Source organism: Mirounga leonina, unplaced genomic scaffold (genome assembly GCF_011800145.1).
Source record: "Mirounga leonina isolate KUSES-001 unplaced genomic scaffold, KU_Mleo_1.0 Mir_173, whole genome shotgun sequence".
Classification (NCBI taxonomy): Eukaryota; Metazoa; Chordata; class Mammalia; order Carnivora; family Phocidae; genus Mirounga; species Mirounga leonina.
Window position 1 is genome coordinate 85,311,694 of NW_023270447.1, and position 12,193 is coordinate 85,323,886.

The 12,193-nt window shown below is 54.7% G+C and overlaps 1 protein-coding gene across 3 annotated transcripts in view; it reads right to left on the minus strand.

Moving 5' to 3' along the window:
* Positions 1 to 12,193, minus strand: part of MFN2 (mitofusin 2) — a 28,676-nt gene continuing 16,483 nt past the window's right edge. For 2 of the 3 annotated variants that reach the window (XM_035019777.1, XM_035019778.1), the window contains 11 exons: positions 10,940 to 11,093; positions 10,653 to 10,720; positions 10,387 to 10,508; positions 8,312 to 8,438; positions 7,805 to 7,909; positions 7,449 to 7,551; positions 6,792 to 7,012; positions 6,010 to 6,165; positions 4,408 to 4,604; positions 3,430 to 3,564; positions 1 to 2,118 (listed from right to left, as the gene is read on the minus strand). In XM_035019777.1, coding sequence (XP_034875668.1) covers positions 2,049 to 2,118; positions 3,430 to 3,564; positions 4,408 to 4,604; positions 6,010 to 6,165; positions 6,792 to 7,012; positions 7,449 to 7,551; positions 7,805 to 7,909; positions 8,312 to 8,438; positions 10,387 to 10,508; positions 10,653 to 10,720; positions 10,940 to 11,093 — 1,458 coding nt within the window. In that variant the 3' untranslated portion in view covers positions 1 to 2,048. Of the gene's footprint in view, positions 2,119 to 3,429; positions 3,635 to 4,407; positions 4,605 to 6,009; positions 6,166 to 6,791; positions 7,013 to 7,448; positions 7,552 to 7,804; positions 7,910 to 8,311; positions 8,439 to 10,386; positions 10,509 to 10,652; positions 10,721 to 10,939; positions 11,094 to 12,193 lie in introns of all 3 variants that reach the window. The other variant, XM_035019779.1, reaches the window with a different exon arrangement.

Here is a 12,193-nt window from a genome sequence, read left to right on the forward strand (position 1 = left end):
AAGTGTTTCCAACTAGGTTTTATTTTAGTGCCAATATTATCAGCAATGATACAGGAGTAATTCAGGCAACTAGATCACCTTAAGTACATCAGAGAAAAAACTCACTGTGTCAAGCACGTCTCACACTCCAGCAAACGAACGTAAAACCAGAGAACAAAGTTAGCAGCATTAAATTAAAGTGCCTTTTGCCACACTTCTGTCAAGAGTCTTTCCCTCACTGGGAAAAATTTAATTTTACTTACTATTTAAGAAACTCAAAATTCCATTCATTGCCCAGGGGCTACATTCAAAAACATTCATGTTTAGTTATTAAATAATTTCTTTTTCCCCAAAAAGTACAAAATTCACTGGAATCATGTGACAATGATTTCTCCCGACACGCTGGAAGTGACCACCATCTAGGCCTGGCAAAAAGCTCAGAACATCCCCCTGCCGTGGGGCGATGTGGGCGAGGTCCACCACTTGGTTCCACACGGCAGGTGCACTAAGGGTCTGAAAGATAAGTGGGCACCTGGAGAAGGTGCCACCTGCGTGGCCAACTACCGGTGAGCAGAGGCCACCAACTCATTTCCTGGAAGCCAGAGGGCGGGGGGGATTCAAGAGGACAAGCCCCACCTCTCTGCCTGAGCCCCACCTCTTTCTGGGAGACAGGACCTGCTGGTTTCTAGGAAGGTTTCAGACCTGAACTGTGAAGGCTGCTTGCCCCAGTTAACACCTTGGGAGACAGGAACCTGCCCCCACTTCAACCAGTAACAATCCCAAACTCAACAGGAAACATTTCTCAAAGTCAACACGAGGCCAGGTGAGGGTCAGTAAGAGGCTCTGGGGATCAGGGAGGATGGGAGGACCGGAGGATGGCTGCTGGGTCTCCCACACCGTCTCTCAGCCAGCTGCAGCCTCCCTGGCACAGGAGACTTAGTCCAGAGGACCGGTGGCCAAGGGTAGCCTGGGCCAAGGCAGGGGCGGGAGCATTTCTTAAAGAACCTAATAGGGACGCAATCAAGCCTTGAGGAACCTAACAGGGATGCAATCAAGCTAAGAGCGTGGGCTCTCAGACCCTGTGAGCCCCTCACAGAGCAAGGTCAAACAGAAGGCCCTGTTCTCCGTGGACTCCACATTCTCCAGCCATCCTGGATGGGCTCCACCCCTCTTCCTCCACCATCTTTCCTTCGGCTACATCCTTGAACGCTCTGGACCAAACCATCTCTGACCAACAATAAGATCAGACAACATGGGCTAAGGACTGAAACCAGAACGAGGGACCCAAAGAAGAGGAGGGAGGTCAAGGCCCTCCCTCATCGTGGAACCAGCTACCTGCTCTCTCCACACGGCCCCTCCCACAGCCACTCTGACTCCAGCCACTTCTGCAACATCTTTCCCAACCCCAGGGCAACGAGGCCTGCCTCAGCCTACAACCCACGGCAAGCCCCACCCCTCCAAGACGTGTCTGAAATGCTCTGCCGAAGGAGCGAAGCACAAACGCTGAAGGGCCAAACCGACACACACACAGGCAACAGCCCTTCTGGGACGGACTTGGCCTTTCTGGAACTTGTTCTAATGCAACCTGGGAAGAAAACTCAACCCTCCCTAAGGCGGCCTTTCTCTGCAGGGGTGCTGGAGTGCGCGGCAGGCGGGTGTGCTCGGGTCAGTGTTAGTGTTGGCCGGAGAAGGGGGTCTGCCTGATACCCTTAAAGGCTCCAACCAGGCATTTGGCGGTGCGGGCAAATCCCAAGACTTTGTCAAGCACTCAAATGAGTCTCAATCAAGTGCACCCGACAAAGCAAAGACTCGACTCCTCGGTACCATGCCGTCCACAGTCATCATTTAAAAAGTCTCCTTTAGGGGTACGAACCAGATCTTCCTGCAACAGCAGGCAAAGGGGGGAAAAAAAAAAACTAGCGATTAGGGGCTCAAAATGGTATGAGACGGGGGTGCTTTCGCTCTCACGGTGGCGGCCACGGGCAGGAGCTGTGCGTGGCCCTGGTGGGAGGCCCACACGGCTGGCGGCGCCGCCCTTCCCCACGCGGGCTCCGGCTCACGGCGGCCCACTATCTGCTGGGCTGCAGGTACTGGTGAGTGAACATGTTGAGCTCGCTGTCCAACCAACCGGCTTTATTCCTGCAGAGAAATGGTTCTTCTGTAGCACTCAGAGCTGATCACGGGCAATAGCGTGACAGGCCAAGCGCTGTTCTAAGGACGCTTAACATGTAGCTTCGTTTATTCCTCTGATCACCCCCACTCCACAGATAAGGAAAAGAGGCCCAGAGAGGTCACGTAACTTCCTACAGTCACACTGTCATGGTGGAGCCAAAAGTCGGGCTTTTCTGACCCTCAAGCCCTATGCTGGCTTTCCCTGACCACAGGCAAGTCCCCAAACTGTCCGGAACTCGGTTTTCCTGTCGGTGAGGGGTTGGGTTGCCGGATGCACAGCCCTTACGGGTTCCCCCCGTCCCCATTGGTGACGAGCAGCAGACACACACTCCACCACACACGCCCCGCATGAGATGTCCCATGAGGCCTGAGCCAGGCTGGTGGGTGGGGAGGGCGCATCTGCACTGTCAGGGAGGGAAAGTCCACTTGTCACCAAGGGGGCTGGCAATGATGTCAGCGGCGGGGGCAGGAAGCACAGGGTCCCCGTGTGCAGATGTTATCTCAGGCTGAGCGGGCCAGGGACCTTTGCACAGCGCTTTTAGGTTCAGCTCTGTGGCTCTGTCATGAAATCCTGCTCTGTCTTACAGATGAAAACGAGACCTAAGAAAGCTCCATGACCTGTCCAAACATGAGTGCCTGGGCCAGAACCCAGGTCTCCGGCTCCTTAGAATCATCCTCTCCAGCGAAGCACGGACGGAAGCTCTGACTTTCAACAGGGACCGCACATGGATCTGGGTGCCAATGCGGGCCCTGCCAGCCACCTGGTGCCTACCCCGCTCTCCTTCGGGTAAAAATGCTGACCTGCCCCCTTCCCTGGGCTCAGAGAGAAATGGAATAAAGCGTGTGGCAGGTCTAGCCCAGAGTCCCCAGCACACAGTAGACAATGAAAGATAATCAGTGTGCAGAGTATCACAGACTGCTAGGACTATGCACACCTGGATTCTTCTACTCCTGGCCTGACCATCTCCTATGGGACCCCAGACAAGTTACTTAACTTCCTTTTACAAAAAGGAAATGGGTCACACGAGCCTGGAGGGATGCCGAGGGCTCAAGCGCCAGCCACGGGCCGCTAAGGAGAAGCAAACGCCTTGGTTCCTCCACCACCAGCACGGCCCCAACTGCAAGTGTCTGGATGCCGGGGACCTACGTCTCGAACCTCCAGCAGCAAGCCATCTAACCTCTCACACACAAGGGAGGTTCGTGTCCACGCCCAAGACACAGACGCGCCCGCGCCACACACCAGAGCCCACCACCACTGAGCACCCAGGCCGACCTCACCTGAGCAGCTTTGCTTTGCTCTGAAGTGAATCGAGAACTTCAATTTTCTTGTTCATGGTGGCAATTTCCTGCTCCAGGTTCTCCCGGGTGACATCGACTTGCTGGCACAGATGAGCAAAGGTCCCAGACAGCTCCCTGGGGGAGAGAGAGGCAGGGTGGACCGGACCACACAGCTGCTCTGCAGAACACCGTCGCTGGCTGAATCCTACCGAGCGCAGCGCAGCCCATGTGTCAGCCGCTGGTGGCTCCAGCCAGCGCGCCAGCCCAGCGTGGCACAATCCTGCCCGCCCCCCGCCGAGGCCGTGGACGTCACAGCCACCACCCACGCAGCATCACCACAGGAGACAGCTGGGAGCACCCTGGCTTGGGCACAACGGGCCAGGATTCAGATCCCGGCCCTGCCGCTAATCACCCAGTGGCAGGGGAAAAGGGACGACTCCTCCAGTCTGTTTACCCGTTTGAATAAAGGAGAGGCCAATACAAACAACGTCTACTTCAAAGGGGTCACAGAGAAAATGAAAAATGAGGTGCGAAGTGCCTAGCAAGGGGCCCGCCACGCAGCAACGTAAGGCAGGCAGGCCAGTACTCCCGTCCACCAGCCAGGCCAAGCAATCCAGCCCCAGCTGCCCAAAGCTATGCCAGAGGACAGGCTTGTGGCTTAGCATCTCAAAGCTCTGCCTATAAACCAAGCCAAGGCAACCTTTAATAAATGCTGCAAGTAATGTCCCTCATCTTCGTCTTCTCATATCCACCCTCCTTAGGGGAACAGAGACCTACGTGGTCCCAGCCCAGGACCTAAGGTGTCCCTGGAAAGACCCCTCTCCCCATCCCTGGTTTCAAAGCCGGCACAGCACAGCTGAAGGCCAGTGGCAGATGATGCTCGGGACCCAGCGGTTTCCAGGCCAGGTCCAAAAGGGAAGCTAGAGGGAAGTCCTAAGCCACAGGGGCTGGCCCCTCGGCATGGACGAGGACACTCACTGCTGCACTTGGTGGCTGCAGTTGGAGCCCGTGTAGCTGATGACGAGCTGTAGCTTCTCGCTGGCATACTCTACAAACTGGCGCTTGAAGGCCCTCTCCTTGGCCTTGGTGGTCCATGTCAGACGCTCGTAGACATACAGGAGGCCATAGAGCCCAAAGGAGAGGGCGATGAGCCGCCAGCCCACCGCCTTCCACACCTGCAGAGACACAGTGATGAGCCGACGCAGACTCTCTGCCATCCCACTGCCCATCCTCTCGGCTGTCACTGCCAGACTTGCCCCAGGGCCCCAGTTCAGAAACAAGGGTAACTGAGTGTTGGCCACATGACATAACTCATGCAAAGGAGGTGAGGAGAAAGGGAAGGTGGTGTTAAGATGAGAAGCATAGACCCAGACACTCAGAATTCCTAAAACTGAACGTGGGCATGCTCTACGGTGACATTCCATTCCAATGGCCCTGACAAGTACAATTCTGCATTTCGTTCCTTGGTCGGTGGCTCCTGTTCGTCTGGTCTGTAATACTTTGGTTCAAGGCAGTGTGGTTATGGTCAAAGAGCACTGGACATGGAGCTAGAAATCAAGGCTTCAGTGCTGCCTGCCTGCCTGAAACGTGGGCAAGTTTCTTTACACCCATTCTTCCCAAAAGAGGCATAATGGCCTCCACCCAACTCACAGGGTTGTTTGGGTAAAATGGGGTATTTAAGAGGGTCTCATGACCATCAAGTATCAGCATCTGAGCTAATGACGCTCTGTCAGGTCACTGTCTATGAATAAAGCAGCACAGCACGCACCACCGACAGAGAGGGAAGGCAAGGGGGCCTCAGATTTGTTCCCTCCGCAGCCCTCCAAGCCAAGTACAACTCCTGGCAGTTTTGTTACCTTCACATTTGCAACCCCGTATAGCTCAAAAGACCGTGACCGAGAAAGTGAGGCTGCATTGTCAGGAAAACTCAACGTGTTACCTATTCTGGCTGCATCGTATCTTGGGTCAGGACGTGGGGGGCACCCCAGTTATCAAGAAGGCAGCCTGTGATCTCAGGCCCTGGGGTGGAAAGGGGAAGGGCAAGAAAACCAGGAGATAGACAGACAAGGGTTCAAGGCCCAGTCTGGGCTCTTTGTCTTAAACCCCTGCAGGTTTTGCTCTCAGCTTCCTCACCTACAAAGGAGAAGCACGTGGCCACACCCACCTATCTAGAACCCAGCTTTGTCCATTTCTTAGGCCTCTTCTCTGCCCACCATGTAGTATGGGCCCCACTGGGGCCAAACATGGCCGTGAGATCAGAGTTCCAATCCTAACTCTATGTCTTTGGCAAGCCAACAAGACGTTCCTCCTCTGTAAGACAGGACTGGTGCTGTCTAAACCTCACGTTAGTGGAGCGAGACTTAAAGAAGTCAACGAATACACGATGAAGCTTAGGCTCAGGCTGTGCACAGCTCCCCATGCAACCACAGTGAACAGTCACTGGTGGCCGTGAAACCACCGGCGCGCCCACCATGACACACTACTGGACCAATGCAGGGACCCCCGCCAGGACTGTGCCCCTTGGCCCCCACCCACCCGCCCACCTGCCCCCAGCCTTCCCGGGCAGGGCTTGTCACTGACCACGCCTCCAACAACGAGAATGCCCATGGAGGTCCTGGACGTCAGGGAGGCCAGGCCGGTGACCATGGAAACCATGAGCTCTTCCTGGGTGAGGGAGCCCTGCGGCAGCGGGGGCATGCTGGGGTTGGCTGGCGTCAGAGGGATGGGGCGCTGCACCTGAAGAGAGACAACGAGAGGGCTAAGAAGAGTGTGGCAAGTCTCTCATTCAACAGAACTCTCAGTGAGCCTCCGGACCCGGAGGCTGGGAACAGGATCACAGCGTGGCTCTGCAATTTCCAAAAGACAAAAAAAAACAAACAAACAACAAATGAGCTTTGCATGCAGCCAGGAAGAATTTAGGCTTCGTAACAAATCTGCCAGCCCCAAGGGGAGCACTAGAGGACCCCACAAAATGTGAGCACTGGCCGTCCCACCAAGTGTGGGATGTGCACCAGGAACAATACACACAGTAATTCAAGTGGAAGAAAGGACGGGAGTGGTTTGAAATCGGAACTGTGAAATGGTGCCATATGGGCACACTTAAATCTTCTGTATTTAATAGACACTTATTTTAATGTAAGGAAAAAAACTCAGCTCACGTTTTAAATTTGACAATTATCAGTGCGTAGGGTAACATTCGACTGAATTGTGGCAAAAACCTGGAACCGTGACGTGCCGTCTGGCTGGCAGCAGACGTGCCACGGCAGTTACCGCAGGAAAGCCCCGTCAGCCCGGCCCGGGTGTCTGCAGGCAGGGTGCAGAAGAGCCTCCGGAGAGGCCCGAGGGTCAGGGATGCTGCTTGCCTGGTCATTGTAGCCCATCAAGGCCCGGCGGCTATTCTTGGGGCCCAGGAACCTATTCACCAGCATGGTCCAGCCGAGGGAAAAATGGAACTCGATGTCCTCCTGAAAGTCAGCACACAGCTTGTCACAGTTCAGGTCATAGCTGAGGGAGAAGCACTGCCGAGGGACCAGCATGTCTATCTGACTCCGCATAGATGCAGGAAGGAGGGGTTTCAAACCATCTGTCAGGAGCAGAAATGAGAAGGCCCATCAGCTCGGCCCTGTGCTGCACATGGAGGCCGTGCCGGCCACCGCCGAGGCTCATGCTGACGGTTCGGCAGGAGTGGGCCCGTGGGGCCTGTGGGGCTGCACGTCCCTCTCCCAGAGAGGCAGGCCAGCACTCCCCACGGGTCTGTGGACCGAGGCGCCACACCTGCTGATGTTTATGCCAAGTGTGAATCTCAGGACAGACCAAACCCCAGCCTAGGACAGTCCCGTGGGGTCACCCAGGACGGCTTCCGGAGTCTGTGTGCGGAGTGAACGCACAGCACACCCCAAGAACCTGAGGGTCTTGAGCTAACTCATCATCAAAGGTGACAGACAAGGAAAGGCCGTTGTTTCTGTGGACGGGCCTCCAAAACGGACCTCTGGCAGCGCAAAGACCCCCGCAGCACTGACCTATCATGTCCTGCTGCATGGTCTGCAGGGAGTCGGTGATGGCCGTGGAACAGCGGTCGGACATATTCCGGCCCAGTCCTTCCTCTATATGGCGGTGCAGTTCCTGCAAGCGGAAGGGAGAGCTTAAGAGAAGCAGCACCATGGTCGGGAGCTCCTTCTGGGGACCAACCTGAGGCCGGTCAGCCCGCACCCACAGGTGACCGCGGAGCACTGAGTGAAGTCTGGGTCCTGCCCCCCTGGCTGAGGGGCCTAGACACAGACCAGCAGGGGCTGAACCACTGTCCCGCATGGGCCATTCCACCCTGTAGCCAAAAAGGATGGGGGTGAGCGCAGAACACCTGCCACTGACAACTCACGTTCTTGTAGACCTTGAGGACCACTGGGGAAGGGTGGAAATCCATCTGGTAGTCGTCCACCAGCACCGAGAGGCGTCTAATCTCTTCCGCCATCGCGGTGGACACCTGTGGGACGGGGCGCACCGTCAGGTACGGAGGGCGAGCCTGCTTCCATCCTGTAGCATCAGGAGAGGCTAAGCAACTCTCACAGATTGCACCAGCTCCCCCATGAGCCGGTAGTCTCCTCAGCTCACTTCCAGCGGGAAAGCTTGAGGGAGAAGGGATGTGACAGATGGGCGGGCAAATGCTCACCCGAAATGTGGAGGGGAGGCCCGGAGGATGGGGACTGGCCCAGGGAGCCCCAGGTGGTGGGGGAGGGGCGTACTGTGGGCTCGAGTCAGGGCCACATCTCCCTCCGGGAGGCTGAGAAACCGCCAGGATAAGGACGTGTGCTCTTTCACCTTCCCGGCACCCCAGATGTGACTTGGAGTCCCGATCTCCCCGGGGTGCTTCCTCCCCACTCCTTACCTGCCTCTCCACCTCCTCTGTGATCTGCTTAATCCGCAGCTTGTAGTCCTGCGCCAGGAGCTCCAGCTGCTTGTCAATAAACCTCAGCCGCTCTTGCCGCTCTTCCCGCATTTCCAGGCAGTAAACCCTGAGAGAGCGCGCACTGGTTTCAAGAGCGGGTCCCCGCCCAACCCAGCAGAGGAGTGAGGGGACACCGGAAAGCCTGCGTGTGCCCCGGTGGTGGCCCCAGAGGTATCACGCACATGCCGAGACGCGCTCTCCCCCCTCCCAGCTGCCAGCCACGTACTCTTGGGACTTCCACCTCAGAAGGGGTGGTGGCAGGGCAGGGAGGGTGCTTTCAGGGGGCTTAGAAAAAGTTCTGCCCATTCACAGAGGAAAATAAAAAACTCAGTCTCACTAGTCATCGGGGCAATGAAATTAAAAAGAGGTTCTACTCTATGCAGGCAGAAGCCTGACAGAAATCAGCAAGTCTGAAGTGTTGGCAAAGCTCGGCGAGCGCCGAGTCCCAGCAACGCACTGCTGGTGGGACTGGGAGCACATTCAGCCGTTTGCGAGAGCAACAAAGAAAAACAGGGTAAAACTGAAAATGCACGCACCCCAAGATGGAACAGTTGTACCTCCAGGAGTTAATCCCAGACGGACTCTTACAAATGTACACAAGGGGACCGTAAACTGATGTCCACTGCAACAGGGTTTGCAATAGGAAAATAATGCAATCTAAAGGTCAACCCCCAGGAGGGGTGCCTGGCTGACTCAGTCAGTGGAGCATCCAACGCTTGAGCTAGGGGTTGTGCGTTCGAGCCCCATGCTGGGTACAGAGATCACTTAAATAAACAAAAACTTAAAAAAATCCATGGGAAAATGCTGTATATTCCCAAGGGAATACCCAATGGCAGTTCATAGTCCCAAACTCCAACTCTATGTTATCCACAGGGTAGGGGGTAACACCCGTGCTGAGCAGAAACAAACACGAGGTGCGCTGACATGGACAGTCCCGATATGACGTCCCCGTATCTAAAGCAACATTACATATTCTTCAGGATCCATGTGAAAGTACTTTTTAAAGGATGACAGCTACACACCAAATTCATGGTTGTGGTTGCCTCTGGGGAATGGGCAGGATGACAGCGGGGCAGGGGCTGAAGAATCAAAGAGCACGTAATGGTTTTTTTATTTCAACTTTTAAGATAACGTAAAGCAAATGCTGAAGGAATCAAGATGTTTTTATATTATTCTCTATATTTTCCTTATAAATGTCTACAAAAAAAGGTTATTTTTAAAAAATATGGGACACCTGGGTGGCTCAGTTGTTAAGCATCTGCCTTTGGCTCAGGTCACGATCCCAGGATCCTGGGATCAAGCCCCATTCGGGCTCCCTGCTCAGCGGGAAGCCTGCTTCTCCCTCTCCCCCTCCCCCTGCTTGTGTTCCTGCTCTCGCTTGCTGTCAAATAAATAAATAAATAAATAAAATATTTTTTAAAAATGAAAATGAAAATTAAAAAATAAAATAAATTAAAAAATGTGTCCTGGGGTGCCCGGGTGGCTCAGTCGATTGAGCATCTGACTCCAGATTTCAGTTCAGGTGATGGTCTCCGGGTCCTGAGACTGAGCCCTGAGTCGGGCCCAGCACTCAGCCAGAAGTCTGCTTGAGGTTCTTTCTTTCTCTCCCTCTGCTCCCCCCCCCCACCTAAAATAAATAAATCTAAAACAAAAAAAGAAGAAAAAGAAGAAGAAGAAAAGTATCCTGGGGGCGCCTGGCTGGCTCAGTCGGTGGAGCATGCCACTCCTATTCTCGGGGCTACGAGTTCAAGTCCCACGTTGGGTGTAGAGCTTACTTAAAACAAAATCTTTAAAAACAAAACAACGCGTCCTGCTTCAAGCTCTGAGAAATGCTGCAGCGCTCGGTGTGCTGCTAGGCCCAGGCCTCCAACACGGGCTTGTGGGAGACCACCGTACAGACCACAGAGGACAACCAGACCCCCGACGGCCGTCCCCCCCAGGCTACTCCACGTGGACCCAGCTGGGCCTGGGGCAGCCCCGACACTCGGCTCTGCCAGACAGCTGCAGGCTCTCACCGCTGCTCCTGTGCCGCAATGTGCAGGGAGTCCATGATGAAACGAACCGCCTCGGCAATCTGCTTGGCCCGGACCGTGTGCTGCTCAAATTTGGTCTTCACTGCAGACTGGGAGATGCACTCCTGGAACCGTAAGAGGTGCTGAGGGGGCAGGGGCCACCAGGGCCCACGAGCCACGGGCCAGGCTCCGGCATCCACTGCCAGGGACATGGCTGGTGGGTGCTGGGGAGCCACAAAATAACCAGATACCGGAATCAAAGGGCTCACCTCAAATCGCCTCTCAAAATTCTGAAACTCAAACATCCGCACTTGAAAGCCTTCTGCAAGAGCGCCCCCTAGGAGAATTGCACCATGTGAGTTGGGAAACAAGTGCACAGCAGAGGAAAACGGTGAAATCCCCCGAAGCCAATCCCACCGGGCACCGGGCTTAACACTCTCACCCATGGCTCTTCTTACCACCTCATTCTCAGAACGATCTTCTACCGGCTGACTTAGCACAAACCAACCGTCTCACACATGAGGGAAAAGGAAGAAGGAAGTTTGCTCCAAGTCACCTCCTTCAGGCATGCCCTGGGCCTTCTGGATCCTGGCGTTGAGCACCTCCTTGGCAGACACAAAGAAGATGCGGTCTCCAGCCTGGCCTCGATCCACCACGCCCAGCTCATCCACCAGGAAGCTGGTACAACGTTCCATGTGCTGCCGCCGCACCTGAAGCCCAAGCATATGGGTGTGACCAGGTGGGGGGCCGGTGGGCCCCTCCTGATGGAGCCCACAGCCCCCAACTGCCTCTCTAAAGAACAGGTAATATAATATGGTCACATGGTTCAGTATCCCAAAGGTGCACACACACACACACACACAGAACTCATCTCCCACCATCACTGTTCTCTAGCCACCAAGCTCCCCAAAACCAACAAGATGGGGGTTTCTTGAGGTATAGGCTGCCACAGCTCTTTTATGCACATACAAGCAGAAATGCTTAAAGATGTAGGATGCCTGGGTGGCTCAGCTGGCTAAGCATCCAACTCTGGATTTCGGCTCAGGTCATGATCTCAGGGTCCTGGGATCAAGCCCCATGTCGGGCTCTGCATTCAGCATGGAGTCTGCTTGGGATTCTCCCTCTCCCTCTGCCCCTCCCCCCACCCGTGCTCTAAAATAAAATAAATTTTTTTACTTAAAATTAAAAAAAATAAATGCTTAAACATGCCCCAAACTGCCTCTTATTAGAACCAGCACAGTGTCTCACTTTGGTGCCCCAGAAGGAAAGGAAGGCAGGAGCCAAGAAATAAATCTAAACCTGGTCTCTATCCTGCCAAGCCGAGTCCTCCCAGGGCCTTGTTTATAAAATGAGAGACCCAGGGGTGCCCGGGTGGCTCAGTCGGTTAGGCGTCCGCCTTGGGCTCAGGTCATGATCCCAGGGTCCTGGGACTGAGCCCCGCGTCGGGCTCCCTGCTCAGCGGGGAGTCTGCTCCTCCCTCTCCCCTGCAACTCCCTCTGTTGCTCCCCCTGCTTGTGCTGTCAAATAAATAAAATCTTTAAAAATAAATAAATACATAAATATAATAAAATGAGTGACCGGAAAATCCCTTCTAGCTCTGAAATTCTAGGAATCCTAGGGTTCTACTGCCAGGTGCTTTCCTCAATGTTAGCAGATTTCTTCCTTTCAACAACTCTGTTACATCCACGTCACAGGCGAGGAGCTTCCCAGTCACACTGCCCAGCGTCAGCCTGCCCGCTGCGCGCTTCGCCATCCCATGTTACCCATCTACTACTCCTTTCTCTTTCCTTTCCTTTCATGCAGAACAAGC